The sequence below is a fragment of the Podarcis cretensis genome (genome assembly GCF_951804945.1).
Source record: "Podarcis cretensis genome assembly, chromosome: 5".
NCBI lineage: Eukaryota > Metazoa > Chordata > Lepidosauria > Squamata > Lacertidae > Podarcis > Podarcis cretensis.
In genome coordinates, this window is record NC_137174.1 from 4,916,295 (window position 1) to 4,942,995 (window position 26,701).

The window sequence follows — 26,701 nt, forward strand, 5'->3', positions numbered from 1 at the left end:
TTTCTTTGCCATGTCAAACCATGTCTTAGTGCAAACTAGCAAATGTGCAGGCTCCTGAGCAGGAGATAGTGGCAGCTTTGCTCCTACAACCATTTTGCTGCTGTGCTATGTTAAACCACAAGCCTGGGTTTGGATGACACACTAAGCCGAACCATAGCAGTGTGCCTAAGGGCATGTTGCCTTCGGGCAGTTCCTACCCTTTTCTGTGGCTTCAGAGGCAGGTCTGCATGGCAGGTGGGTGGGGAAGGAATTGGATGGGGTGAGAAACCCTAAGGGGGTTGTTGCTGTGACTTTCAAATCTCGCAGAATGAAGCTGTGATCTCCCCAGAGTCTTGTCCCCTGCTAGCTGCAATGAACTGGTTGACTAGGTGGACTCTGGGGAAGTTGTGCAGCAGCCTGGAGGCTCCCAGGAAGCCGCAATAAGCCCCCCCCCAGAGTAGTCCTATTTGGCTCCTAGGTGACTGGCAGTTAGAAACAAGCAGTGCTTTCATTCCCAGATCTTTTTTTTTTTTTTTTAATGAATGTTTATTGGCATTTTCAAAAACCACACAAAAACAAAATTGGACAAAAAATAACAAAAATCCAAAAATCCAAAACTTAAAAAACAAAAAAACACACATAAAACTTCAATTACTTATTTTCCTTTAACTTGTTTCTCAGACCTCCTCACACCTCCCCTTCTTGTATTCCAATTTAAATTATTAATTCAACAAATCCTTATATCCAAACTTAAACATCAGTACTTATACATCATTGCTCATTCTTAAACATTTTTCCTAAAGTCGACCAAAATTTCCCTTCCACGGCTTTCCCAAATTCCATACAAAGCAAAGTAAAAACAAAGCAAATTATAGTTATGTACCCTTTGGATTCCCAGACTCCACCTGCCCCTTTCCCGGTTTCAGTCCCCAACAAATGTTCATCAGTCTAATATACTGTTTAGCCTGGAGATCTCATGTCCGAGGCTCTTAAATCTCTTTCAATTCCTCTCTGCCGGCCTTTTTGATAGTCCTTAATGTTAGACCCCAAATCTCGGAGAGGCTCCGGCCCAACAGGATCCATATTTTTTCCGGCCAGTCCTCCATGCTTAAAAGTAAAGCCTATGGGGTACTCCAAGCTTTCATTCCCAGATCAGTCCTCACAATTCTGCTGCCCACCCCATACACCCTTGGAGCCGATGCCTGTGTTCTTGCATGAGGAAAGGACAGTGGACAAACCCTTATTCAGGACAGGGTAATAATAATAATATTTTTTATTTATACCCCACCCATCTGGCTGGGTTTCCCCAGCCACTCTGGGCGGCTTCCAACAAAATATTAAAATATAGTAGTCCAAACATTAAAAAGCTTCCCTAAACAGGGCCGTCTTCAGATGTCTTCTAAAAGTTTGGTGCTTATTGTTCTCTTTGACATCTGGTGGGAGGGCGTTCCACAGGGCAGGTGCCACTACTGAGAAGGTCCTCTGCCTCGTCCTTTGTAACCTCACTTCTCGCAGTGAGGGAACCACCAGAAGGCCCTCGGAGCTGGACCTCAGTGTCAGGGTTGAATGATGGGGGTAGAGACGCTCCTTCAGATATACTGGACCAAGGCCGTTTAGGGCTTAAAGGTCAGCACCAACACTTTGAATTGTGCTCGGAAATGTACTGGGACCCAGTGTACATCTTTCAAGACCTGTGTTATGTGGTCTCGGCGGCCGCTCCCAGTCACCAGTCTAGCTGCCGCATTTTGGATTAGTTGTAGTTTCCGGGTCACCTTCAAAGGTAGGCCCACATAGAGCGCATTGCAGTATTCCAAGCGAGAGATAACCAGAGCATGCACCACTCTGGCGAGACAGTCTGCGGGCAGGTAGGGTCTCAGCCTGCGTACCAGGTGGAGCTGGTAAACAGCTGCCCTGGACACAGAATTGACCTGGAAAGGTGTGAGTCCAAAATGACTCCCAGGCTGCGCACCTGGTCCTTCAGGGGCACAGTTACCCCACTCAGGACCAGGGAGTTCTCCACACTCGCCCGCTCCCTGACCCCCAAAAACAGTACTTCTGTCTTGTCAGGATTCAACCTCAATCTGTTGAAGGTCGGTAGGTGAGGATGGTCTCTTCCAACCCCCTCCTCTTTTCCTGCAAGGGTAAGGTGATTTCTGGTAGAACTTTTTCCTGCCTTGTGTGCTCCTTCCCCTTTATTTAGGTATTTGATATGTCTGCCACTGATCTTAAAGGCAGTGTTGGCTCCATGGAACAGCCTTGATTTTTAAGATCTTTCTTGCAGACTGTGCTCTAGGCTTTGTCTTATATGAAAAATATGCTGCTGGTTACAAATAAGGCCAACAACACTTCAACATTCCTAGCTAGCTCAATTGTTCATCTGAATGTAACTGTTAGATGATGATGATGATGATTTTACAAACTAACAGAACTCTGGTAAGTATGACAAGTTCTAGGTGTGTATGGGAATTGGATTTGGTCCTCAATAGGAAACACAAATAAAATAGTATTAGGAAAGGTGATTATGGTACTTTAAGTTGGCTTTCTTAAATAAGAAAATTCCTACCTTTTTAACACATCAAGTGCAGCAAGATTGCTTATAGCTAAAAATTGGAATTGTCTCAAATCTGGACTCCTTGGTACATACCGAATGTATTTAGGGAATATTTCACTGCATTCAGAATCGTGGTCATTTAATAGTATTTGATTACTTGTGATTGGCATTACAAACTTTTTTTCAGTACAAGTTTCATTTTTGTAATTAACCAAATAATGGTTGTCACGTTTCTAGAAATTGGCTTCCATTTTAAATAGGAGGTTGTATTTGTTGTCGTAGATGTGTTTATAGAAATGTTTCTGTCTCTCTTTTTAGGTTGGAAACTATAAGCGGACAGTGAAACGCATTGATGATGGTCATAGACTTTGCAGTGATCTGATGAACTGCATTCATGAGCGTGCAAGGATAGAAAAGGGCTATGCACAGCAGCTCACTGAATGGGCGAAAAGGTGGAGACAACTTGTAGAAAAGGGTAAAGGGAACTTTTGTCTATTTTGCATGTTTATGTTTTCTGTATCGATGGCAGTGTGCAAGTCCACTTAATTACTTAGGAGAACTTAGCGGATTAGTAGGAAGCACTGAAAAAAGTGCAGTAACCCTGGATACCATGCTTTTTCCAAAATGTCAGTGAGTAGCTATTTGTCCAGATTTCAAAATCTACCCAACTTTTTTTTAACACAAGTGATTTGGTAATTTACTTGAGTCTAGCTATTCTTAATTAAATTAGCCCTCTATTTAAAAAAGGTGAAATAATAGAACCCAACAAGTTATGAAAAACACAAATATAGGTCCTGGAGTTGATTTCTAAGAAGGTTTAAGAGAGAAAAAATAGAGTGAATGCAGGTTCACTCATAATGGGTACCTAAAACTATATACCTGTTATATCCTTGGACCAAAGGGTTCCCTGATTCTTGTTTTGGGTAGGGATCGATAATTAAAGAGTATTTAAGCTTATCTGACCAGTCTTATGGTGTTGCTGCTTAATGCCAGGTTGGTGTTATAGGGTATGTCATATAGGATTTGATCCTGATGGAAAGAACAGACCTAGGCTGCGTTACTGAAATCTTGGTGGGTGATCTAGAAGGCATTGAGCACCCTCCTGCCTTTCAGCCTCTTTGCATGGTCTCAGATGGTGTGTTAAGGACCCCCTGGCTTATTCTGGGGAACCACAACAGACACACTAGGTGTTGTCAGGCCTCTGTATGTTCACAGTAAACCATTAACTGCTTTATTGTGAAGTGAATGTAGTCACTATAGTCCAGGCTTCCTCAACCTCGGCCCTCCAGATGTTTTTGGCCTACAACTCGCATGATCGCTAGCAGGATCAGTGTTCAGGGATGGTGGGAATTGTAGTCTCAAAGCATCTGGAGGGCCGAGGTTGAGGAAGCCTGCTATAGTCCTCCCTTAAAAACTCAGGATAGTGTGAGAAAAATGACTTCATTTGCTGCTTTCCCCCCCATCTTTGTGATCAGGGCCGCAGTATGGTACCGTTGAAAAGGCTTGGCATGCATTTATGTCTGAGGCCGAAAAGGTGAGTGAACTACACATAGAAGTAAAAAGTGCCCTAATGAATGAAGACTTTGAAAAGATAAAGAACTGGCAGAAGGAGGCATTTCACAAGCAAATAATGGGTGGATTTAAGGAAACAAAAGAAGCTGAAGATGGATTTAGGAAAGCTCAGAAACCATGGGCCAAAAAGCTAAAAGAGGTAAGTGATTGTTATGTACTGGGTGTTCCTTGCAACTTTGTCCACTATTCCACCTCTCCGTGCTCTTGTGTCCATGCTGCATTGGGTGCTTTCACATAGAACCATAGAATTAAAGTGTTGGAAGGGACCCCAAGGGTCATCTAGTCCAACCCCTGCAATGCAGGAATCTCAGCTAAAGCATCCAGGGCAGATGACCATTCAACCTGTGCTTAAAAACCTCCAGTGACGGAGTCTGCCACCTTCTGAGAGAGCCCGCTCCACTGTTGATCATGTCCCCTCCTTGCTTTCTGGTCTTTGAAGCAGAGAGACACAGTAGGCTGGACTGTTGATCTCTTTCTAGGAAGAACTGAATGTTCTTGCATCCAGTTCTCCCTCTTCTTTCATCTTTTCCCCTGCCCATAGTGTGTTGTTTCTTGACTGGAGAATGCAGCAGGGCCCTGTGCCTTCCTCGAGAATCTCTTCTTTCCTCCTGGTGAGAGCAAAAGTCAGGAATGGAGTAATGTTGCAGCAGTTGGCTCCACTGCTATTTTTCTCACTCTCTAGGAAAATTGCGGCCAATGCTCATTTCCCTCTGGTCTTAAAGCCACAGAGAGCCAAACATGCTTAAGTCCTTGACTACAAGTTTTTGTTGTATCTGTGGATTGGAAGTCTCATTTCCGTCTTGTATGAGCCAACAATTCTCCATTGTTTCTGTGCTGCGGGAATGCTTGCAGGGTAGCTGCTCACATATGCTTTCCCCCTGCAAACATATATACTGCCTTTTGGGTGTCCAGGGGCAGGGCCAGTGGCTACCTCATGAATGGGGTCAGGACCAGCAACAGGGCTGTGTTAACTACACAAAGACCTCTTCACGTGTGTAAGGTGTGAAAGGGTATTTATTGGCGCCTCAGTTTGGCTCACTGTACACAAAAGTACGCAGTCACTGTACTTTTCAGCAATATAATGATCAGGTTATCTGAACATATTTTGATACCTCCTTAAGTCCTACAAGAATATTTCCCCTCAAACTTTCTAATCTATGGTGGGTGCTTCTAGTGATGCTGTAGAAAGGTGAAATTATTGTTAAAACATGTCACTTAGGTCGAAGCTGCTAAGAAAGCATATCATGTAGCCTGCAAGGAAGAAAAGCTGGCCGTATCCAGAGAGACTAACAGCAAAGCTGACCCAGCCCTGAATCCAGAACAACTGAAGAAACTGCAGGACAAAGTTGATAAAAGTAAACAGGACGTGCTTAAGGTAAACTGTGTGTTACTCTGAACACGGGACTTTGCAAGCATTTCTTCCAGGTGGAAAAATTGAAATACTACTAGGTAGATTAGTAAATATAAGTGATCCCAGCACAAGGGTAAAAAATTGTCACCTTCTGTCTCATCTTATTAGTATCCTTATTCTATTCAAATTAGGGTATTTGGAGCGTACATGTGCACACTTTCACTCTCACTTTGCTGTTCACTTGTATGAAGGGTTCTTCTCTTCCTGTTGCATTCGAGATAATGCCAGTGGCATTTTTTGTGTGTGAATGAACTACGTATTGCACGTCTGAGAGTGCTCCAGCAGTTCTTTGGTGAGAGAGCCCTAGCAAAGATTTGAAAGCACAGAACATGCAGCAAAGGAAAGCATGGAAATAGATAGTCTGTTAGACCTTTCAAATTCCCCCTTCTAAGTTGCTTCCAAAGTTACCCACTTCCATTAGCATAGAAAAGGACCACATGTTAAACATGGCTTATTTAAACACCCTGCAAAGAAAAGAGCAGCAAGAAAAGACTTAGAAAGACATGGTTCACATGGTGGAATGAGAATGATGATAGAAAGTGGAAGAGCGAAGAGTTTGGGAGTGTCTGTCTTAGCTAAGCCTGGCACAATTCCTTCCTCTATGGTCTTAACCCCTCCATGCATGAATTAGAGTTAAGCATGTTGGTTATATGAGGCTAATTTATTCCACAGGATGAAGGGCTATAGATATCAATTTTTTATTAATAATAGTACATGACGATAAACTATGCTTTATCACACAGCCAGAGACTGAAGTGAGGCAGTCAACACCCAATTAGAACTGTGCTAATGGGAGACAGGTGGCCAGACTTGAGCCAGGATATTTTAGTGGCATCCACCTGTAGACCCAACCTTAGCTTAGCTCTTCCGGGTCACCTGTGAGCAATCCAGGGCAGCAAGGTTAGTCTTGCCTGTGCCATAGCCAGCTTGGTCAGAGCTACTTCCCCAATTAGCTGATCTGATTTGGATTTGTTTGTTTGTTTGTCTTTAAGACGAGAGAAAAGTATGAAAAGGCTCTGAAAGACCTGGACAATGCAACACCTCAATATATGGAAAATATGGAGCAGGTTTTTGAGCAGTGCCAGCAGTTTGAGGAAAGACGTATCCGTTTCTTCCGAGAAGTGTTGTTGGAAGTTCAGAAACATCTTGACTTGTCTACTGTTCCAGGGTAAATGTGTAAGATGAAAGCCATTGCATACCAAACTTGTATTCATGTGAAACAGTATAACTAGCATCGTTCACGATTTAAAGAATATAGAATTGGGGTGACATAACCTATATTTAAACATTTTTCTGTTGAATTTACTGACTTCTGAAGAGGGTTTTAGGAAGACACTAACCTTATTGTAGGGACGCAGGTGGCGCTGTGGGTTAAAGCCTCAGTGCCTAGGACTTGCCGATCGAAAGGTCGGCGGTTCGAATCCCTGCGGCGGGGTGCGCTCCCGCTGCTCGGTCCCAGCGCCTGCCAACCTAGCAGTTCGAAAGCACCTCCAGGTGCAAGTAGATAAATAGGGACCGCTTACCAGCGGGAAGGTAAACGGCGTTTCCGTGTGCGGCTCTGGCTTGCCAGAGCAGCGATGTCACGCTGGCCACGTGACCCGGAAGTGTCTCCGGACAGCGCTGGCCCCTGGCCTCTTGAGTGAGATGGGCGCACAACCCTAGAGTCTGTCAAGACTGGCCCGTACGGGCAGGGGTACCTTTAACCTTATTGTGATTTTCACAAGTTAGTGATTGTGACTGGCTTCATTTTAAAAGCTACCAGTGATTTTTCTCTTAGTGTTTTACTTAGAGAGATCTTAGTTGATTTGGTTAAATCTGCATAAATTTGAAGATTCAGTAAGAAAAAAAAGTCTTCTTAGGAAGCATGCACCTTCATGGGTGTAACCCTCCTTTGTGAAAGAGAAGGGGTCTCCCGCCCACAGTTTTGTTGGCACTTTTTGAAAGAAAACATGATGTTGACAAGCTGAGAACAGAATGGTAAATATTAATTAATGTGATCTATTTTAGTTTAGAGTGTTAACAATACTAAGAGGCTTATTAAGGAATAAATAAATAAATAATAAAACAGAAATAAATACAATCATAAATAGTATTAAATGCATATTCTTTATAATGTTATGATAATGGTCTACCCCAAATTTTATCCTCATAACATTGCCAAAAGAATTGTATGTTTGTTTGTTTATTACCCCACCCTTCACCACAAGGTCCAAGAATGAGTTACAGTAGTTTATTTATAGAATATTAAGATTAGTTTTAAACAAATACAATCCAAAGTTGAATCCCCTGTGTGGGAGATATAGGTAAACAGAGTATTTTATTAAAGTATCTTTACTAAAGTAATTAAAATAATTTTTAAAATTAAGCAGGGCAATGTTCTAAAGGCTTTTAATAGATCAGTTAGACGGTTGTAAAGATCAACTTGAGTAAGTTTATGATAATGGGAGGGTAGAGTAGGCATAGGCAACCTCGGCCCTCCAGATGTTTTGGGACTACAACTCCCATCATCCCTAGCTAACAGGACCAGTGGTCAGGGATTTTGGGAATTGTAGTCCCAAAACATCTGGAGGGCCGAGTTTGCCTATGCCTGGGGTAGAGGGTATTTTCTCTAGAAAAGCATCCAACTCCTCCTGCCGTCAGCCTCTTTCTGTCTTCACGATTGTTAGTGGTGAAGTACTGGCTGCAAAACGGAATAATTCCATATAGCTTCTAACACACTTAGGCACAGCACTAATCTTTCCAGGAAGGAAAAACCAATTGTATGATAGTGTTATATACAACCTACCCTATCCCCAAAGACAGGTAGTTAAAGAAATTAAACTCTTAAATACTTATAAATACAATTGGTCACTGAAAGATGCCCTTGCTCACACCCAGCTTCAAAGCGTTTTTTCCAAATATTATTGATCAGCTGCTTATACGCCTCTAGAAAATATGTTTAACAGCTAAAACACATGACCAGATTTTTTTTTTTACTTATTATTACTTGATTAAACTATGAAGTAAACTTCTTATTTTTAGGATTTTTCTCCCCCTCAGTTATCAGACTAAAGTGGATGCAGGTATGTTGCTAGACTCAGTTTTATCGCTGAAGTGTGCAGTGCAGTAGTGAAATCCCCAATCCCCTTGTTAGTAAAAAAAACAGCCAGTGTGTTAAACATTTGTCAAATGTTTCTCTCTGCTAGTTCGTATTTAAGTAGTAATACCAAATAGTAAGTCTGTTGGTGCTACAGTGAAATGCCTAGTAGATGTGCAGATATAATAACAGAATTCACCTTGCCCTTGGGAAATACTCTCACAATAAAGTTTGCACAAATTTTACAGTTGATCTGGTTTGTGTTTTCCATCCAGATTGACTAATATGGGTTGAAGCAACAAAGCTTTCTCTCTTTTAGCTGATGATGAATATGTTTAACTGCACATAAAAGGTTAATATTTTTTGTTAAAACAGTGGTATGAAAATATTCATCAGCTGTTTATAGATCCGATTAAAAAGGTATTACTCCTCTTTCTATCTACTACATGTCTGTATTGTACCGAGCTTCAAGCAGACGTTATGTAATAATACCTAGGCAAAACATTGTATAGCTGAAACCTTTCTGATTTGCTCATTGCAACTTCTAATTCAGCATGTATTACTTAACAGCTATAAAAATATCTATCGTGAATTGGAGCAGAACATCAAAGCAGCAGACACTGTTGAAGATCTGAGGTGGTTTAGAGCTAATCATGGTCCAGGCATGTCCATGAACTGGCCCCAGTTTGAGGTAAGGACTTGATCTTCTCTTGCAGCTTTTTCCTGGTTGGACCATCAAATGGTGCTGCCATGCCCCCCTCAGTGGGGGAAAAGGCACCTCCATCTGCCCCGGCTGCCACGCTCTCACAGAGGGTAGCTCATGGTGACTCTCATCTCTTTGGAATGGATGGGAGGAGGGTGGCTGTCACCCAGGGAGATGTGGGTATGTTGAAGGAGGCATGTTCAGTGGACGAGAGGCTACGCTAGTGCAAAGAGGAACTGAGTAAGAATAGCAATTTTGACATAATGATTACTGGACATTTGCCAGGTACCATAGGAGGGACTGGTGGGCAGAAGGCAACCGCCGTTGTAACGTTTCTGTATCCAGAATTAACCAGCAGTTTTATGGTTCAGGTTGTGACTTAGCCAGTTGAGGGATTCTCCTTCGGAATCTTGATCATGTTTGGCTCATGTTCTTGTTTGAAAGAATACACTAGGAATGAAATAAGTGAAATATTATCCTCATGTTGCTGTTTTGTTTTAAAGAGGTGTGAAATCTATGTCCTTTTTAAGTGGCTTCCAATACAAATGCATTACAGCATTCAGTGTAAGCTAAACCAGATCTTTTTACCAAAGACCCTATGTGAAAAAAGCATGTAAGAAACCAAAGTGCTGCCATGTGCTATCAGGATAATATTAGCAAATTATTGCTGCCTTGGTAATGGTTTTTCACTGTGAGCTAGATAATATGCAAATGGCAATTTAACATTGCTTTATGCTAATTTTTTTAAAAGACTGTTGTAGGAAGGTTAAGTAGTTGCAGATGTTTACAGTTCTGGCAAGAGAACTATGGATTTATCTTGCCTGGACTCAACCACAATTGCATTTTAGAAATTGCATTTCGAAACTATTATAATTTATTACCCACCCTTTGCCCCAGGGCGGGTTACAAAAGTAAACCAATGTTTAAAACATTATTTAAAATTAGCTGGATTGATAAAATACTCTTCAGTATTTCTAGTATTCTTCTTCCTGATGGAATAAAGCTGGAAAATGCATTTAAACTTAAGGCTTCAATCTTTGCACACTTACCCAGAGTAAACTCCACTGAATACAATCAGGCCTACTTCTGAGTAAACACTCTGAGAACTGTGCTATAAATTATACTAATATATGTTCTGTATGTATTCTGTGTTGGGTATGCAATTGTGTAGCACTATCCAAAATGGAAATTACATGTTATAGATTGTGATGTTATAGCTTGTTTTCCCATCGGTTCTACTGTTTTAATTTGTTTGCATTTAATTTTTTTGCTTTAAACTCTAAGCTGGAAGCTGCTTCTTTTTTAAAACGAATGTCAGGCTTTAAAATGCTTAAAATAAAATGCTGTCCTAATAAATATTGTTTGTTTATTTTTCATGCAACAAGGAGGAAGTAAGTTTTTTTCCAAGATTTACTTACAGCTAATTCTATAACTCAGACTGCCTAAATGGTCATGAAAACATGTCAAATGACACGAGCTATTTGTATAATTTTCAGCTTTTTTGTGAATGGTTACTTCCTGCGTACGTAATTTTCCTTGCTACTTAGAAACAATTTTCAGTTAAGGAATTTTAATTTCGTCCAAGGATTTAAGAAATAATTTGAATTAAGGTAGTTTGGAGGGAGCAACAGCTGTGAGATCAAAGCTTTTCCAGAAGCTAGAGTTTTTGTTGAGAAAGTAAAACAAAAAGCTAGGTTAGCTCATATTTAATTATATACTGCCTTTCTGCCAAGGCACCCAGAAAAGGTGTCCCAGAGTGGGGAGGTGTGGAGAGAGATGAAGAATAAGGCAGCACTGATTCAGAGAAGGCTGCATAGTGGAGCTTTGGCATTTCGTGTGAGGAAAGAGGGACACACAGCGGTAGAAGCTGGAAAGCTGCAAGCCCTTTTGAGTGGGGTTTACCATTGCAAAGTGCTGCACAGACACACTGATGATCAGAAAACAGTGGGTTGGATCTTGGCTTCCTTCTGCTCTATCTGAAACAGAGAATTGCTAGTGTCAGGATAAGATCCAAGAGGTTGAAAGGGAAGACTTTCCTTGACCACAGTGAGGCTTTACTGAGTGTAGGGATGCAGAAAATCCACCCAAAGCTGGAAGTCTAGTCAAACTATATTTATCCCAGCCAAACCCTCTGAAAATGCTTAAAATTCAGAGGTACAAAAATGGGCTGGGAATTTGAAAAGCTGATTTTGCAAAGTGCCTCCTCACAAGGCAGCCCTGGATTCATCTGATTTCAGGCATTTAACATCAGTTATAGTTTAGGAAACAAGGGCTCTCCAAAGAGTGAAGTAGTCCTGAAATGACCATGAACCTTAATAGAAGGATTTCCTTAAGGTGGTTTATTATGCTACAGTGCTACTTATAAGGACTCTTAAACTTTACTCTCCATAGCCAATTGGGCAGCAATACAGTGTTGCCTTGACTGAACTGGGAAAAGAAGGAAGATTAAGCTTCAGCAATTCCAGGGAATCCCAAGCCACAGTATAGAGTGGGACATTAAAAGGCCCATGTCAGCGGGAACATGGGGCAAAGGCATTGTTTGCTAGATTTTGCCAGTTTATGTTCCCTGACAATGAATATCTCCAGGCTAAATTTGACAGGGTTGTTGTTGTTCTTTTTATACCACCCTTTATCCAAAGATCACAGGGTGGTTTACAATATAAAAACTCAAAAATACATACCATAATAACAAGCAAAAGCAATAACTCCCTCAGTTATTATTAGCTATAATACAGATATGAATGACTTAAGACTAGAATCAGGGTTAAGACACACAAAGGGCATTGCCCCTTTGACCCAAGAATGGGGGTTGGTCTCTGGAGATAAGCTGATGCAAAACGCCTTTTCTCACTTACATTTTCTAGGACTGGTCAGCTGATCTGAATCGCACTCTTAGTAGAAGAGAGAAGAAGAAAGCTGCAGATGGGGTAACTCTGACGGGTATTAGCCAGACAGAACCAGTTCCACAGCACAACAAAAACAGCAGGTACATGATCATGAGCCCATTATCTTTTAGCACTAATTGCTAAGTATCAAATGGTTGTATTTTGGATTATACTGGAAATATGTAATTTTGGAAAATGAGGCTCTCTTCAGACCTATGTCCCCATAAGGAGCGATTGCAAGTGGGCTTGAGCTGACATGCCTATTCTTGGGCCCGTCTCCTGCTCCCTCACTATGGGAAGAAGTGAATGACTGACTGAACTGGGAGATGTTGCAGTCGTTTGAATATGGGATTTTCCGTGACCCCGGAAGGTTGATATCTTGAAAATATCTTAACTTCCCAGAGCCAAGAAGTCACCACATTCTGGAAAACATGCTTTTTCTGGTTTGTTTGAAACGTGGGTAGGAGAGCCAGAACCCTACTCTCAGTCTCTTGCCAAAGTTGGGCTGGAAATAATGTCCCATCAGAACTGTAGAGAAGCAGGCATACATTCATTTAAAATCTAAGTAAATAAATAGGACTTGTTTTGGCAGTCAGTTTGTCAACCAAACTAAACAGCGGAGTCTTAAAATTTTTGATTAGATTCCAGAATAAGGCAAATAAGTAGTAATCTGTGGAAAAGAACAGACTTGCAACAAATCGATTCAACATTTGGCCTTGTTGAAAACAGATGGAGGTAAGTTTTATATTGAGTCAGAGCAGTATCTAGCAGGAAGTTGTATGCCCTGACAAAATACATTCCCACGCTCAAAAGCTGGGTCCTCCTTCTATGCTTCCTAATTACAGGTCTGTTTAATTGGAGATCCTAGTATCTTAATGTATATAGTTTACAAAGCTATAATCTAGGGATAGAGAACCTCAGGCCTGGGGCCCCTCTGGCCCTCAGGATGCTCCCCTGGCCACATCCCTTACTAGCTGTGCTTTGTGCCCAACTTGGATTTTTTGGCCTGGCTGACATGTGCCATTGAAGGCCATTAATGCCTCTTGCTTGCCTGGATGGACAAGGTGAATGTGGAAACCTTTACTCTGGTATGGCTGGAATGTAACCTTCTCTACAAAGGTAAGCGTTACATGCATTGCCTGTGGGTCCTGGAAGGTAGTCCACGAGGAAATTGAGCACTGGTGTTGAAACAAGCTCCCCACCCCTTCTATAGTCTCCTTAGTGCCTATACAGAAGACTTGCTATGAGAAATTTGGCGTTGGTCATTCACTCGTGAAAGTGCTTAGTACTAGGTATAGCTGCGGAATAACACAAGCTTTAAAGAACTTTTAGTACAGCTTTGAAAGGTAGCATCTGTTTCTGGGATTTGTTGTTCTGGGATTTTTGTAGTTAAAGTTTGACCAGCTGAGGTAATAGATAAGGAGTAGTGAATCTTTTCCCCCCCTTTTATAGCTCAAGGGTTGTGTTTCTTCATAAGCAGTCTTCATGGGGTGGGGGTGGGCATGTGGCACTCTAGGCTATGTTGCAGTTACACATCAGGTTTCTGCAGACACAGCTCTCCACCCAGAGGGTTTAGCACATTTCAAGGGCACATTCCGGCCAAGCAAAAGCTCTCAAGGAGGCCCAGAGCTGAGCTGGTGGTGAGGGGTGTGAAATGGGGAAAGGGCAAGGTAAAAGGGCCCAGAGTGCCACCTCGGAGTTTTGCGTTCCAATAATGTTTTAGGTCTGCTCCGCACCTCATACAATGATTTTCTAATAGTATGATTCAAAAACCCTCTGTGCATTCTGACCTTATCATATACCACAGGTAGGCGTTCCACCCGAATGTTGTTAAATCCCTCCAAATCCAATATATATGAATTATCTAAGGTTATCCATTCCCTCAACCAACAAAAACATGCCGCCTCGTAGTAAATTTTTAGATCTGGCAGGGAAAAACCACCTCTTTCTTTTGCATCTGTCAATATTTTATACTCAATTCTTGGCTTTTTTCCCTGCCAGATAAATTTGGACAATCTTCTTTGCCATACGTTAAATTGTTTTGTTCCACTGATAACCGGAATTGTCTGAAATAAAAAAAACAGTCTTGGTAACACGTTCATTTTGATAGCTGAGATTCTACCCATCATTGATAATTTCATTCTAGTCTATATCTCCAGATCTCTCTTCACTTCATTCCACACCTTTTCATAGTTGTCTTTAAAGAGGTTTATGTTCTTAGATGTGAGCCAAACTCCTAGGTATTTTAACTTTTTTTCTATAGACATACCTGTCTTTTGTTGTAGTTCTCCTATTTCTTTACTGTTCAAATTTTTAGTTAATATTTTTGTCTTGTTTTTGTTGAGCTTAAAGCCTGCTAATTGCACATACTCTTCAATCTTTTTCAAAGCTTCTATTGCACTGGACATAGGTTGTTCTAAAGTCAAAATAACGTCATTGGCAAAAGCCTTATACTTAAATTCTTTTGAGGCTACACCAATCCCTTTTATTTCTTTTGTTGCTTCTATTTTCTTCAACAGGACCTCTAGTATTGTTATAAATAACAATGGTGATAGCAGGCACCCCTGTCTGGTTCCCTTTGTTTTCTCAATTTTGTCTGTGAGGTTATTATTAATTATCAATTTAGCATATTGTTCCAAATAAATAGCCTGAATATCATTTTAAATTTTTTCACCGATATCCATAAATTCTAAATTTCTTTTCATAAAATGCCAAGACACGTTATCAAATGCTTTTTCAGTGTCCAGAAACATTAGGGTGTCTTGTTTGTCTCTCCTGGAGTTCAGATATTCCATTATATCAATTATATTTCTAACATTGTCCTTCATCTGTCTACCAGATAGAAATCCAGTTTGGTTCTTTCCAATGTCCTTTCCTAATACATCTTTAAGTCTATTTGCCAATATACTGACGAATAATTTGTAATCATTATTTAGGAGTGAGATTGGCTTATAATTTTTCACCTGCCTTAAGGCTGTGTCTTGTTTGGGAATTAGCGTAATATGGGCTTCTTTCCAAGTCTCCGGAATTTTGTTCCCCATTAAAATGTTATTCATTACCTCCATTAACAGAACTGACAGTTGTTCCACGTATTTCTTATAGTATTTGGCTGTCAAGCCATCGGGTCCTGGTGCCTTTCCTATTATTGCTTGTTTTATTGCTACTTTTACTTCATCCACAGTAATAATGGAATTGAGTTGGTTCTTTTTGTCATTGGGAATTTTCAGCAACCTATTCTTTTCTAGAAATTCTATTTTTTCCTCATCTTCTTTTTCTTTTTTATATAATTGTTTATACAATCTTTGAAAATTCTTCCATATTTCTTCTGGATTTTCTATTGTTTTCCCTTCCACTATTAGTTTTGTTATCGTATTCTGCTTTTGTCTCTTCTTTAGTTGCCAGGCTGACAATTTTCCTGGTTTATTTGTGAACTCAAAGCTTCTCTGGTTTAAAAATTTAACTTTCCATTCGATCTCTTGATTTATCAATATCGAGAATTGTGTCTACAACATTTTAATGTTTTTTTTAGCTTGGCTGTCTTTTGGATTAGTTGCTAATTTATTTTCATTACATATTATCTGTTTTAACAACTCTTCTTTTTTCTTCGCTCTCATTCTCTTTTGAATTGAGTTCTGCTGTATCCAAAATCCTCTTATTACAGCCTTTGAGGCATCCTATACCACATTAATGTCCACTCCTTTATTTAAATTAAACTCAGAATAATCTTTCAGTGTCTTTTGTGCTTTTTCCAATATTATCTGGTTATCTAGCAACCCCTCGTTCAATCTCTACCTAAATGAAGTCTCCTCCTTAACTTTCAACTCCAGTGTTGTCGCATTGTGATCTGACATAGTTTTCAGAAGTATTTCAGATTTTATTACTCTCGTTGCCAAATCTGTGGAAGCCCATATATAATCAATCCGACCAGCACTCCAATTTGGTTCTGAGAAGTAGCTAAATTGTTTCTCAAGTAGGTGTTTTAATCTCCATGTGTCTATTAAATCATTATTTTCCACCAAAGTGAAAAATGTTTTGGGCAGTTTCCTATGATTTGTTACCTTTTTCCTTTCCGTTCTATACATCTCTGGGGAAACTACCCCATTAAAGTCTCCCATTATTATTATTTTTTGGTCCATAAAATAAAAAAAGCTTCTCCTCTAGTTCTTTGTAAAAGTCCGCTTTTTTGTCATTCAGTGCATAGATTCCCACCATAATTAAATTTCCCCCTTGTGCTACCATTTCCACTGCTATTATCCTTCTGTTATCCTTAAAATTTTGACGAGATTCATATTTTTCCACCCCTCTTTTTTTACTGCCATCTGCTGAAATATATTCCTTCCCTAGTCTTTTATTTTTAAGAATTCTTTCATGTTTTTTTGCCACGTGTTTCTTGTATACAAATTATATCTGCATTCTGTTTTTTATGTTCAATTTAATTCCTCTTAATTTTATGGTTTAGACCATTCACATTCCACAATATTATTTTCAAACCCATGTTTATTAATAATTAAATACAAAGACTTTATTTCTTGAATCTCAAATCTCTTCCTCTTCTTCCAGTGGTACATCCTCTTCCTTCTTGCCCAACTCTTTACTGTATCTTCTCATAAATTTCTCTACCTCTTGGGTAGATTTGATCTTAAATTTCTTGTCCTTATAGAAAAAAGAAATCCCATCCAGGAATTCCCATTTATACCAGATTTCATTTTTCCTCAGCATCAAAGCAATGTCTTTGTTTTCCTCTCTTCGTTTCAAAAATATTTTGGGTGTTTCTTTATAAATTATAATAAATTTATCAACTGTCTTTCCTACTTCTTCCATTCCCAGCAATTTGCTATTTTCATAATTAACCTTTCCTTTATATTCTCTCCTTCTTGCTCTATCACGCCCCTGAGGCGGAGAATCAACTCTTTCTGCTTCATCTCCATAAACACCAAGGCGTCCAGGGTTTCTTCATGCATTTTTGTTCATTCCGCAACCTCTGATTTTATCTTCTCACCCTCCTTTTTATTTTCTCTAATCTCTTTCTATGTTTTCTTCACCATTTCCTCCAGGGCTTGGGTCTTTATCCTTACCTCTCCCAATTGGCCTTTTAATTCTGCCACTGATTAATCAATTTTTCCATATATTTTATCAAATTTACTATCCAAGATTTTTTCAGTATCTTTTATATCTTTCCGAATATCTGCCAGTATCTCTGCAATGTCTATTCTGGGCTCTTCCTGTTTTGAATTCCTCCTGTCTGTTCTCTTCAGCTGCCCATTCAGCCTAATCCAATTCTTAAAGTCAAAACCACCAATAAAAAAATAGTCCTCAGGATCCAAAATTATTAAATAACTCCCCTCTTTGGTCTCTTCAATGACCTAATCCTCGGTAATGATATTGGAGTACACCAGCAAATCTCAGTTCCCTCAGATTTAAAACCGCGCCTCCCAGTGTGTCAGGATCAAGCAACAAATATTGCGTGTCCAGAAATAAATAAATTCCATGGGCAAGTCTCTTATTCAAGCTCTTTGTGAAATTATAGCGGCAGAATGCTGGTTTGTTAGTCTTTCTCCATTTCCATTAACCAAGCACTTTCGGTAAAGCTGGCAGGGTTTCCACCCCCCTCAGTGCTTTCAAGCTGTTTCTTAATCCTGTAACTTTTTGTTACAGCACCGAAACAAACTTTCAATTCTTCTGAGTGTCTTTATATAGCTATTTGCCCCCTTCCCCAAAGGGCTGACGGGGGTTAGCTATTATAGCCACTTGTCTCCGTTTGTACCTAAAGCACTGATATACTTTCAATTTTGTAGTAGAAAACTTACTGCGCCATTTTCTCGTCAGCAGTGAGACGGACTCCCTGTTTGCGTCTCAAAGCTCTCCGAATTCCTTCTTTTGCCAAATAAGTCCAAATTTTCTCCACTTGCCTTCAGATTATCTTTTAATGTTGGGAAATCAGCTGCCTTTTGCCATCGGAACTAGAGGCTTCACTCAGCAGAAGTAGCGAGTAGACCCCCTTGCACCCACGCCTCCATCCCCTCGGGTTTCCGAACCTTTTTACGGGTCCATCTGCCTTTGGGGAGATACGCCAAGGGTGCCGCTGGGTCCCCAGCACCCAAAACTCCCTTTTGGGTTTTTTGCCGGAGCTCACAGTGCCCTTGTGAAGCTCCAATCTTCTGCTAAGCTCGGATTTTCCCCAAGAAGCTAAATCCATGTCCGAAATGGCCCCTGCAGCCGACAGGAAGTCAGGACATCCATAAGTTTTATTTTCCATTCTACTTCCTGATTCACCAACTTAGAAAATTGTGTTTGTAACATTTTGATAGTTTGTTTTATTTGTTCATCTTTTGGTTTTAATATTTTTTTCCCCTCATTTTCCACATTTTCTGATTGGTAAGTGACTTCGGAATGTAAACATGCACTGTAACCTTTAAAATGGTATTAATTGCTGTACCTTTTAGAGTCCTTGCTATCAAGACTGATTTGGAGCGCACGGCCCACTTTGTGCACTCCATACTTCCCTGGCTAGCGCTAACTACGATTTGATGTGAATCAGAATCAATGTATCCATTCTTATTGCTAAGCATTATCTGCTCAGAAACCAGCTTGAAACTGGGATCCTAGGCTGGCAGGTCAGACATGTGTGACACGGAATCTGAAGTGTCTCTGTAGCGAAATAAGACGGAAATGGCTTTGGCAGAAGGGCAGACATGTTTCTGTTTTAAGTAAGTGTTGGGAAGGTAAGCCACCCAAAGAGAAGGGTGTGCATGGCTCTGTTCTGAATTGCATGTATATTGACTCCGTGAAATGGCAGGGTCACCTTCATGATTTTTCTCTCCCAAATAGCAGTGTTAGTGTTCCGGGTGACACAGTGCAGTCAGTTCAGTCAAGTTACAATCCCTTTGAAGACGAAGAGGATACTGGAAGTACTGTCAGTGAAAAGGAGGACAATAAAATCAAAAAGTTGGTGAAAGACGGTTCTCAAACTGTTTTTTATACTTACACTTTTCCTATCCAGGGTTTCCAACTCCGGGTTTCTACAAAAGCCTTATGTTGCACAATGCATGAAAGTCCTTGTTGAATGGTTATTTTGTTGCAAACCCGCCCGACTAACCTCCCAATGCTCTGTCACTGTTTTGTTTTCTGGTTGGTTTTCCTTCACTGGTTCCACAAATATTAACTGTGGTCATGTGCTTTGAAACTACTGCTGGATCTTTGCTACTGGCTGTGCTCACTAGGTGTTCCCCCCTCCCCTTTCTCACCGTTTCACGTTTTCCCCTCAAATGAACATGTTGGCCTTGATGTTTCTCTTGGTGGTCCATAACCTCTATGTTCACTCTTGTTGTCTCTAAGGGCACTGTGATGTGAAAAGGGGCAAAGCACAGCTTTGCCAAGCAGGTGCCCAGAAGTAGCTTGGCAAGGGGTGGGATATCTAGAATTGATATCCCACCCCCCCTGCCAAGCTACTTGTATCAGGGAAGCTAACAGAATTTTTCCGTGTGTTTAGTGTTAGCAGCTCGGAGAAAAACCAAAGTTACTCTGCGGACTGGTCCGATGAGGAGACCAACAATCCATTTTCATCCAATGATGCTCCAGCAGAAACAAATCCATTTGATGAGGATACATCCCCTACGATGGAAGTTAGAGTACGGGCATTGTATGACTATGAAGGTCAAGAGCTTGATGAACTCAGTTTCAAGACTGGTAAATACCCTTTACTTCTTTTTCTGCCCTAAAAAGATGCAAGGCAGGATTGGCCCCAAACATTTTGCTGCCTGAAACAGAATAGCAAATGGCAGAGGTACATAAGAGTCAATGCTAGCCACAAGCATCTCTAAGACCATAAGAGCCTGGCTGCAGGATCAGACCAAGGACCCATCCAGTCCAGCATTCTGTTCTCACATTGGCCAACCTATGGAAAGCCTGCAAGGAGGCCTCCCTCACCACTTGGGATATTGCCTCTGACAGGGAAGGTCCAACGTTAGCCTTCCTTGGTAACCTTAACCCTCATGAATTGGTCTGATCGCCAACTTAAACCCATCCAAGTTTGTGGACAACGCTACAATTTGTGGAACCAAATCCCCTAGTTTTTGTGGTGTGAAGAAGTATTCCATTTTGAATCTCCCACCCTTCTGCTTCAGGGAATGACTGCAAGTTCTAGTAGTATAAGAAAGAGAAAGAAAATTTTCTCCACCCCATAATAATAATAATAATAATAATAATAATAATAATTACTATTATTTATATCCCGCCCTCCCCAGCCGAAACCGGGCTCAGGGCGGCTAACAACAATCAAATAATCAAACAATCAAATAAGCAAACATTCTAAAAACATTTCATTATAAAAATTAACTAAAATCAAATTAATGGCATAATTTTGATATACAGTGGTACCTCAGGTTACAGATGCTTCAGGTTACAGACTTTGCTAGCCCAGAAATAGTACCTCGGGTTAAGAACTTTGCTTCAGGAGGAGAACAGAAATCGGGCGGCGGCAGCGGGAGGCCCCATTAGCTAAAGTGGTGTCTCAGGTTAAGAACAGTTTTAGGTTAAGAACGGACCTCCGGAACGAATTAAGTTCTTAACCCAAGGTACCACTGTAGCTCTGTCATGTCCTTCATTACTCGTCCTTTCCCTAAGACAAAACTCCCAAATGTTTTAAGCTTTCCTCACAAGGGATCATTTTGGTTGCCCATTTCTGAACCCTTTTCACTTCTACAGTATCCTTCATCAGATTAAATTCCAGTAGTCAAAGTACATTTGCATTATGATATTGCCAGTTTTAGGGGGACGCAGGTGGCGCTGTGGGTTAAAGCCTCAGCGCCTAGGGCTTGCCGATCGAAAGGTCGGCGGTTCGAATCCCTGCGGCGGGGTGCGCTCCCGCTGCTCGGTCCCAGCGCCTGCCAACCTAGCAGTTCGAAAGCACCTCCGGGTGCAAGTAGATAAATAGGGACCGCTTACCAGCGGGAAGGTAAACGGCGTTTCCGTGTGCGGCTCTGGCTCGCCAGAGCAGCGATGTCACGCTGGCCACGTGACCCGGAAGTGTCTCCGGACAGCGCTGGCCCCTGGCCTCTTAAGTGAGATGGGCGCACAACCCCAGAGTCTGTCAAGACTGGCCCGTACGGGCAGGGGTACCTTTACCTTTACCTTTTTATTGCCAGTTTTGTTTTCAATCCCGCTCCATGGTATTCACCTTTTTACAGCTGCGGCACACAGGACCAAAATCTTAATAATGCTTCTTGATCCTAGTCCATCACTGCCCCTTCGTACCCCATCAGTGTATATGTGATATTAGGATTTTTTGCCCCAATGGGCCTCACTTTCTACTTGTTTACTTTTAATTACATTTGCTATTATACTGCCCATTCACCCAGTTTGGAGAGCTCCTTTTTTCTAGGGGATTTAAACCTGCTCTGCAACCTTCTTATCCCAGGCCTGTCCAGAAACATTTCCCTAAAAATATTTGCCTAAAAAAATCAAAACCCTCCCCCCAGGACCACTGTTTTATACACACATTGACATTACACAGCTGTGTCTGTCTAGGTGGCCCGACACTCAGAACTGGTAGCAACTAATTTCCCTGATATCCCCGATTCCCTGAGACCAGCAGGTATAAGGCAGTTTATAAAATCAATAAATAATAATAATAAATGATGATATCTGGTGTTTTTTATCCAGTTAACATGGTGCTTCAATAGATGCTTTTATTATTACTATTTTTGAAGGGATGGGAGGAGCAATGTAATAAAACCCAGATTTCTAATGCTCTGATGCTTATTGGGGCGAAGAGGCAGTACTGTTACTGCAATGGGAAGACCCATTTTCCTCAAACACTCCAGGGGAGTAGCTATTTTTGGGGTTCTGAAATTACTTTCTCTCCTCACAGGGGAAGAGCTAACTAAAATAGAAGATGAAGATGAACAGGGTTGGTGCAAAGGTCGCTTGGACAATGGACAAGTTGGACTCTATCCCGCAAACTATGTCGAGGCAATCCAGTGACAAAGAGTTGTATAGAAGTGCTGTAGTAATTGTCAGTCAGTATGAATTTGGTGGCCCGCCATGAAGAGAACTGAAATGTGTTGAAATTGTATATATTTCCTTTAATGCAAATGAATGATGGATTGAAATATGTGTTCCCAGGGGACAAGATAACAATTCAGACTGAAACTGGGAAAGGTTGGCAGCTTATGCACAGCACAAAATAACCAGGCCAGAGTGGAAATTTAGTTGGCAAGAAAATGATATTCTTAGAACTTATTGCCAATTTACTGTTTTATCATGCCTTATGTATATTTTCAAATTTGCTACTGCCTCAGTCCCAGTTTTCTGGGTGGTGGCTTGCATTGATTCTTGTATAAATCACTTCTTTTAAGTGACCTATAATAATTTGCAATAAATTGCAACTTGTTTTTTTAATTGCAATTTTTTATCTGTTCTTACCAATATTAGAAAAATGCATTTTTTTAATTTAAAGACTATGTAGCCTGCCATCTTTTCATGCCTGGTTCATCTACTACTACTTAAGTTATGAATTTGATTATTCCTCAGTTTACATTGTACTGTTAACTTTTCCATGTTATTAGCATGCCTTAATGGTGTAAAATGCCAAATTGGGTCTGTTACATAACATTGTAGCATACTGTCTGCAAATGTTAGTTTGGGTTTCTGGAATGCCATTGATGCATTTTGGCACCAGAAACATGAATTTTCCAAATTACGACTTCCAAGTGGATTTCTAAAAGTATAATATTTAAACCTATTTCCATCATATTCTTGCTGAGAAATTTACATTTTGCAAGATGTTAATGATTTTGTGCAATTTGGAAACGTCTACGCAGATTATTTTTTCAAGCAAAAGACTGTAAAATAGATTAATGCTTTTTTTATTGAAATGCTCTTTAAGTTGTGCACATGTGTATATATAATTTGATATTCAAATGTTTAAAGAGCATATCCTTATTAGCCAGCCTATTGTCTATGCATTAGATTTAAGGTGGAGTCCAGCACGAGTAAATGTGAGTTTGCTATCCATGTCAGTGGGACATTGCAGCTTTAGAGCAAGCCATTTAAATTATAACATATTTAAATTGTGCTTTGACAGTGCTTACTCATTTAAACATAAAGTAGATCAGCTGCTCAACCCAGTGCACTGTGGATGTAGTAGCCGGGAGGGATTGTCATAAGGATATAGGAGCCCAGTTTTGACCCTCTTTCATATGGAGCGATTTCAGGAGGAAGAGACCTGCATGCACACATAATACGTCCCTGTCCACCCCAATCTCACTTTCCGTGACTGAGGTGGAGGAGTGAGGGTTGCATGGGGCGTTGCAAGGTACACACAAGATTCCCGCTCCTTGTAAAGGCCTTGGGGGGGGGGGGGAGAAGACCAGTCTTCCGCTATGCATTCCTGGGATCCTTCTGTGGGCCCTGCATCCACAGTACACTGGAGTGAGGCCTAAGTATTATGTGACTTTGATTCTCAAATAAGATGAACATAGTAGTTACATCCTAATATTAATATTTGTAGGTAGAATCGTGGCTCCAAATATAAACTCGCAGTAGCCCCACCGTGGATTATTGTAGCAGAACACTGTAAAATCTACTTGTTTGAAATTGCAAATCAACTGTAAAAGCGTGAAATTGTATACATTTGTAGGAGATCAAATAGCTGGATTGTGAACATGTTGGAACAAGTTGCTTTATAGAAAATCTAAATCTTATCCGATAAGTAGAAATGCTATTTTAGGGAACTACACTGTAATTGAAATAACTTTTTGGCAATTAAAATGCTGTAAGTGCTCCTGGTATTACATTTGCTTTTGGAGATCAATATATTTATTAACATATGAAGTTCAATTGTATAAGGTTCAGTATTGGATCGCTGCCATCATAATATTCCAGCATAATTGTTCATGAACAGTAGATTTGCCACAAGTGGTGAAAAATAAGTCTGGAGTATTTTTCTGTATAGTACACTATTTTAAAAATAATAAAATCTTAAATATGCTGAACACAAATTTACTGTGAAAGTACTTCTCTCTCTCTCTCTTTACTGAAAGCGCTGTATTTTCTGTTTGTTGCACTTTGAGATAAATAGTCAAAAATTACTGTTTGGTATATGCATAATGATGGGACGCAGGTGGCGCTGTGGGTTAAAGCCTCAGCACCTAGGGCTTGCCGATCGAAAGGTCGGCGGTTCGAATCCCTGCGGCGGGGTGCGCTCCCGCTGCTCGGTCCCAGCGCCTGCCAACCTAGCAGTTCGAAAGCACCTCCGGGTGCAAGTAGATAAATAGGGACCGCTTACCAGCGGGAAGGTAAACGGCGTTTCTGTGTGCGGCTCTGGCTCTGGCCAGAGCAGCGATGTCACGCTGGCCACGTGACCCGGAAGTGTCTCCGGACAGCGCTGGCCCCTGGCCTCTTAAGTGAGATGGGCGCACAACCCCAGAGTCTGTCAAGACTGGCCCGTACGGGCAGGGGTACCTTTACCTTTATATGCATAATGATAAGTAGAAGTACTATTTGTCCCAGCAATGCACACATGATTTTGGCTAACATGAGAATGAAGAAAGTTACAGTCCTGTCCTCCAGCTATCAAAGCATGCCTACAAATGGAGTGAAACAGTCAAATATGCTTTGGAAGAAATGCTCAAAATACAGAACAGGCAAAGTGCAGACGCATTACACCAGGCAAGCGTAGAACAAATGTATTTATGTTCAGGCATGAATATATTGAAATAAAACAAATGCTGAATAAAGGAATGCCGAACAACAACAAATCAGTTCCCCTAAAAGGTTTGGTTTTGGACAGGGGTGAAAATAAGTCAAGGCGCTATTACAGAGTAGGCCCTGTCCCAGTCACCAATCAGGGAGCCTACCTTAACAGTGGGACCACAATATCCTGCTGACCTCCTTTACATCCATATAAACCAGCAAATGAGATACTAGTGTGGCTGTCAGGTGCTTCAGGTGGATTCTGCCTCTTTTCAAAATGAAACAAAACCAGGCAAGTCCATTTCTATGCATATGTTAACCCAGCACTTTATTTTTCAAAACGTGAACTCCTTAAGCAATTGCAAAACTGCTTTAGAGATGCAGACTTTGTTCTCCAATGTGCTGCAGGAATAGCTTAAGTGATGCTCTCTAGATGATGTTGGACTCCTAACCTTTAGCCATGCTAGATGGGGCTGATAGGAGCCCAGTATCTGGAAGGCACCATCCCTGTGCTAACCTCCTAACTCAGATCGACTCTTCCCATGTTTAAACTGACCCATGCTAAATAGCTGCAGGAACGGTTTTCAAAGCTCGACCCGTTGTTTTCTCCTGCTCCAGAGGGTAGGACCCAAACCAATGGCTTCAAGAACAGAGGTTCAGACTAAACATCTGAAAGAACTTTCTGACGGTAAGAGCTCTTTGACAGTGGAACAAACTCCTTCGGAAGGTGGTGGACTCTCCTTTCATGGATGTTTTTAAGCAGGGGTGGGGTGGCCATCTAGCATGTATTGCAGGCAGTTGGACTAGATGACCCTCAGGGTCCCTTCCAACCATACAATTCTGGCTTTTATTTAACATTCATAGTGCACTTACAAACCACACTTAGGATTCAAAATGTTGTGTCCTCATCCTATCTACCCAATTAACTATCAAGAGGGAGGGTAGCGGTTTTCTGATGCTTAAGACACAGCAGGAAAAAGCACAGCATGCCAGAAGTATCTCAATGCTACCTCAAGCAGCTGCTGTTTAGAATCCCTGTGGAGCTAGTGTTGTAATCGCATTGCACTTTGATACAGACACGCTGATCATCAGCATGTGGACTCCAAAGGTTGACTCCAACAGCAGCAGATACAACAAGCATAATATGTTGTGGAGCTGAATAATTTTTTACTGGCCCAACCCCGAAAGTGGATTTGATAGCTCCTAAAAAGAACCTAGGGGACGCAGGTGGCGCTGTGGGTTAAAGCCTCAGCGCCTAGGATTTGCTGATCGAAAGGTCGGCGGTTCGAATCCCTGCGGCGGGGTGCGCTCCCGCTGCTCGGTCCCAGCGCCTGCCAACCTAGCAGTTCGAAAGCACCTCCGGGTGCAAGTAGATAAATAGGGACCGCTTACCAGCGGGAAGGTAAACGGCGTTTCCGTGTGCGGCTCTGGCTCGCCAGAGCAGCGATGTCACGCTGGCCACGTGACCCGGAAGTGTCTCCGGACAGCGCTGGCCCCTGGCCTCTTAAGTGAGATGGGCGCACAACCCCAGAGTCTGTCAAGACTGGCCCGTATGGGCAGGGGTACCTTTACCTTTACCTTTAAAAAGAACCTATTTCCAAGTGCTTCTTAAATGAGCCACTTCTTTATGCCCAATAGTTTTAATGAATCGATGGCCCACTCATTAAATGAGTAAGAGTCGACTGTGGGGGAAAAACAAAGTTGACTTCTAAATTTTTCAGGTACTGTAGAGACTTTTTTGGTGGGTAGACCAGGCAGGTCTCCATCCCTTGCCCAGCCACTGCCAGATTACCTAATAGGCAGCAGCTTTTCAGGAGCCCTGCAACTATGG

General features: G+C 41.3%; 1 protein-coding gene across 3 annotated transcripts in view; it reads left to right on the forward strand.

Annotated features, from left to right (window-relative positions):
• The window catches only part of PACSIN2 (protein kinase C and casein kinase substrate in neurons 2), a 51,160-nt gene extending 26,984 nt beyond the window's left edge, over positions 1-24,176 (forward strand). Inside the window, exons 3-11 of one of the 3 annotated variants that reach the window (XM_079975312.1) lie at positions 2,849-3,005; positions 4,006-4,241; positions 5,322-5,477; positions 6,506-6,681; positions 9,160-9,280; positions 12,157-12,278; positions 19,006-19,122; positions 19,667-19,863; positions 22,046-24,176. In XM_079975312.1, coding sequence (XP_079831438.1) covers positions 2,849-3,005; positions 4,006-4,241; positions 5,322-5,477; positions 6,506-6,681; positions 9,160-9,280; positions 12,157-12,278; positions 19,006-19,122; positions 19,667-19,863; positions 22,046-22,158 — 1,395 coding nt within the window. In that variant the 3' untranslated portion in view covers positions 22,159-24,176. The remainder of the gene's footprint in view (positions 1-2,848; positions 3,006-4,005; positions 4,242-5,321; positions 5,478-6,505; positions 6,682-9,159; positions 9,281-12,156; positions 12,279-19,005; positions 19,123-19,666; positions 19,864-22,045) is intronic. The other 2 variants (XM_079975313.1, XM_079975314.1) reach the window with 2 other exon arrangements.
• Positions 24,177-26,701: the final 2,525 nt, after the last annotated feature.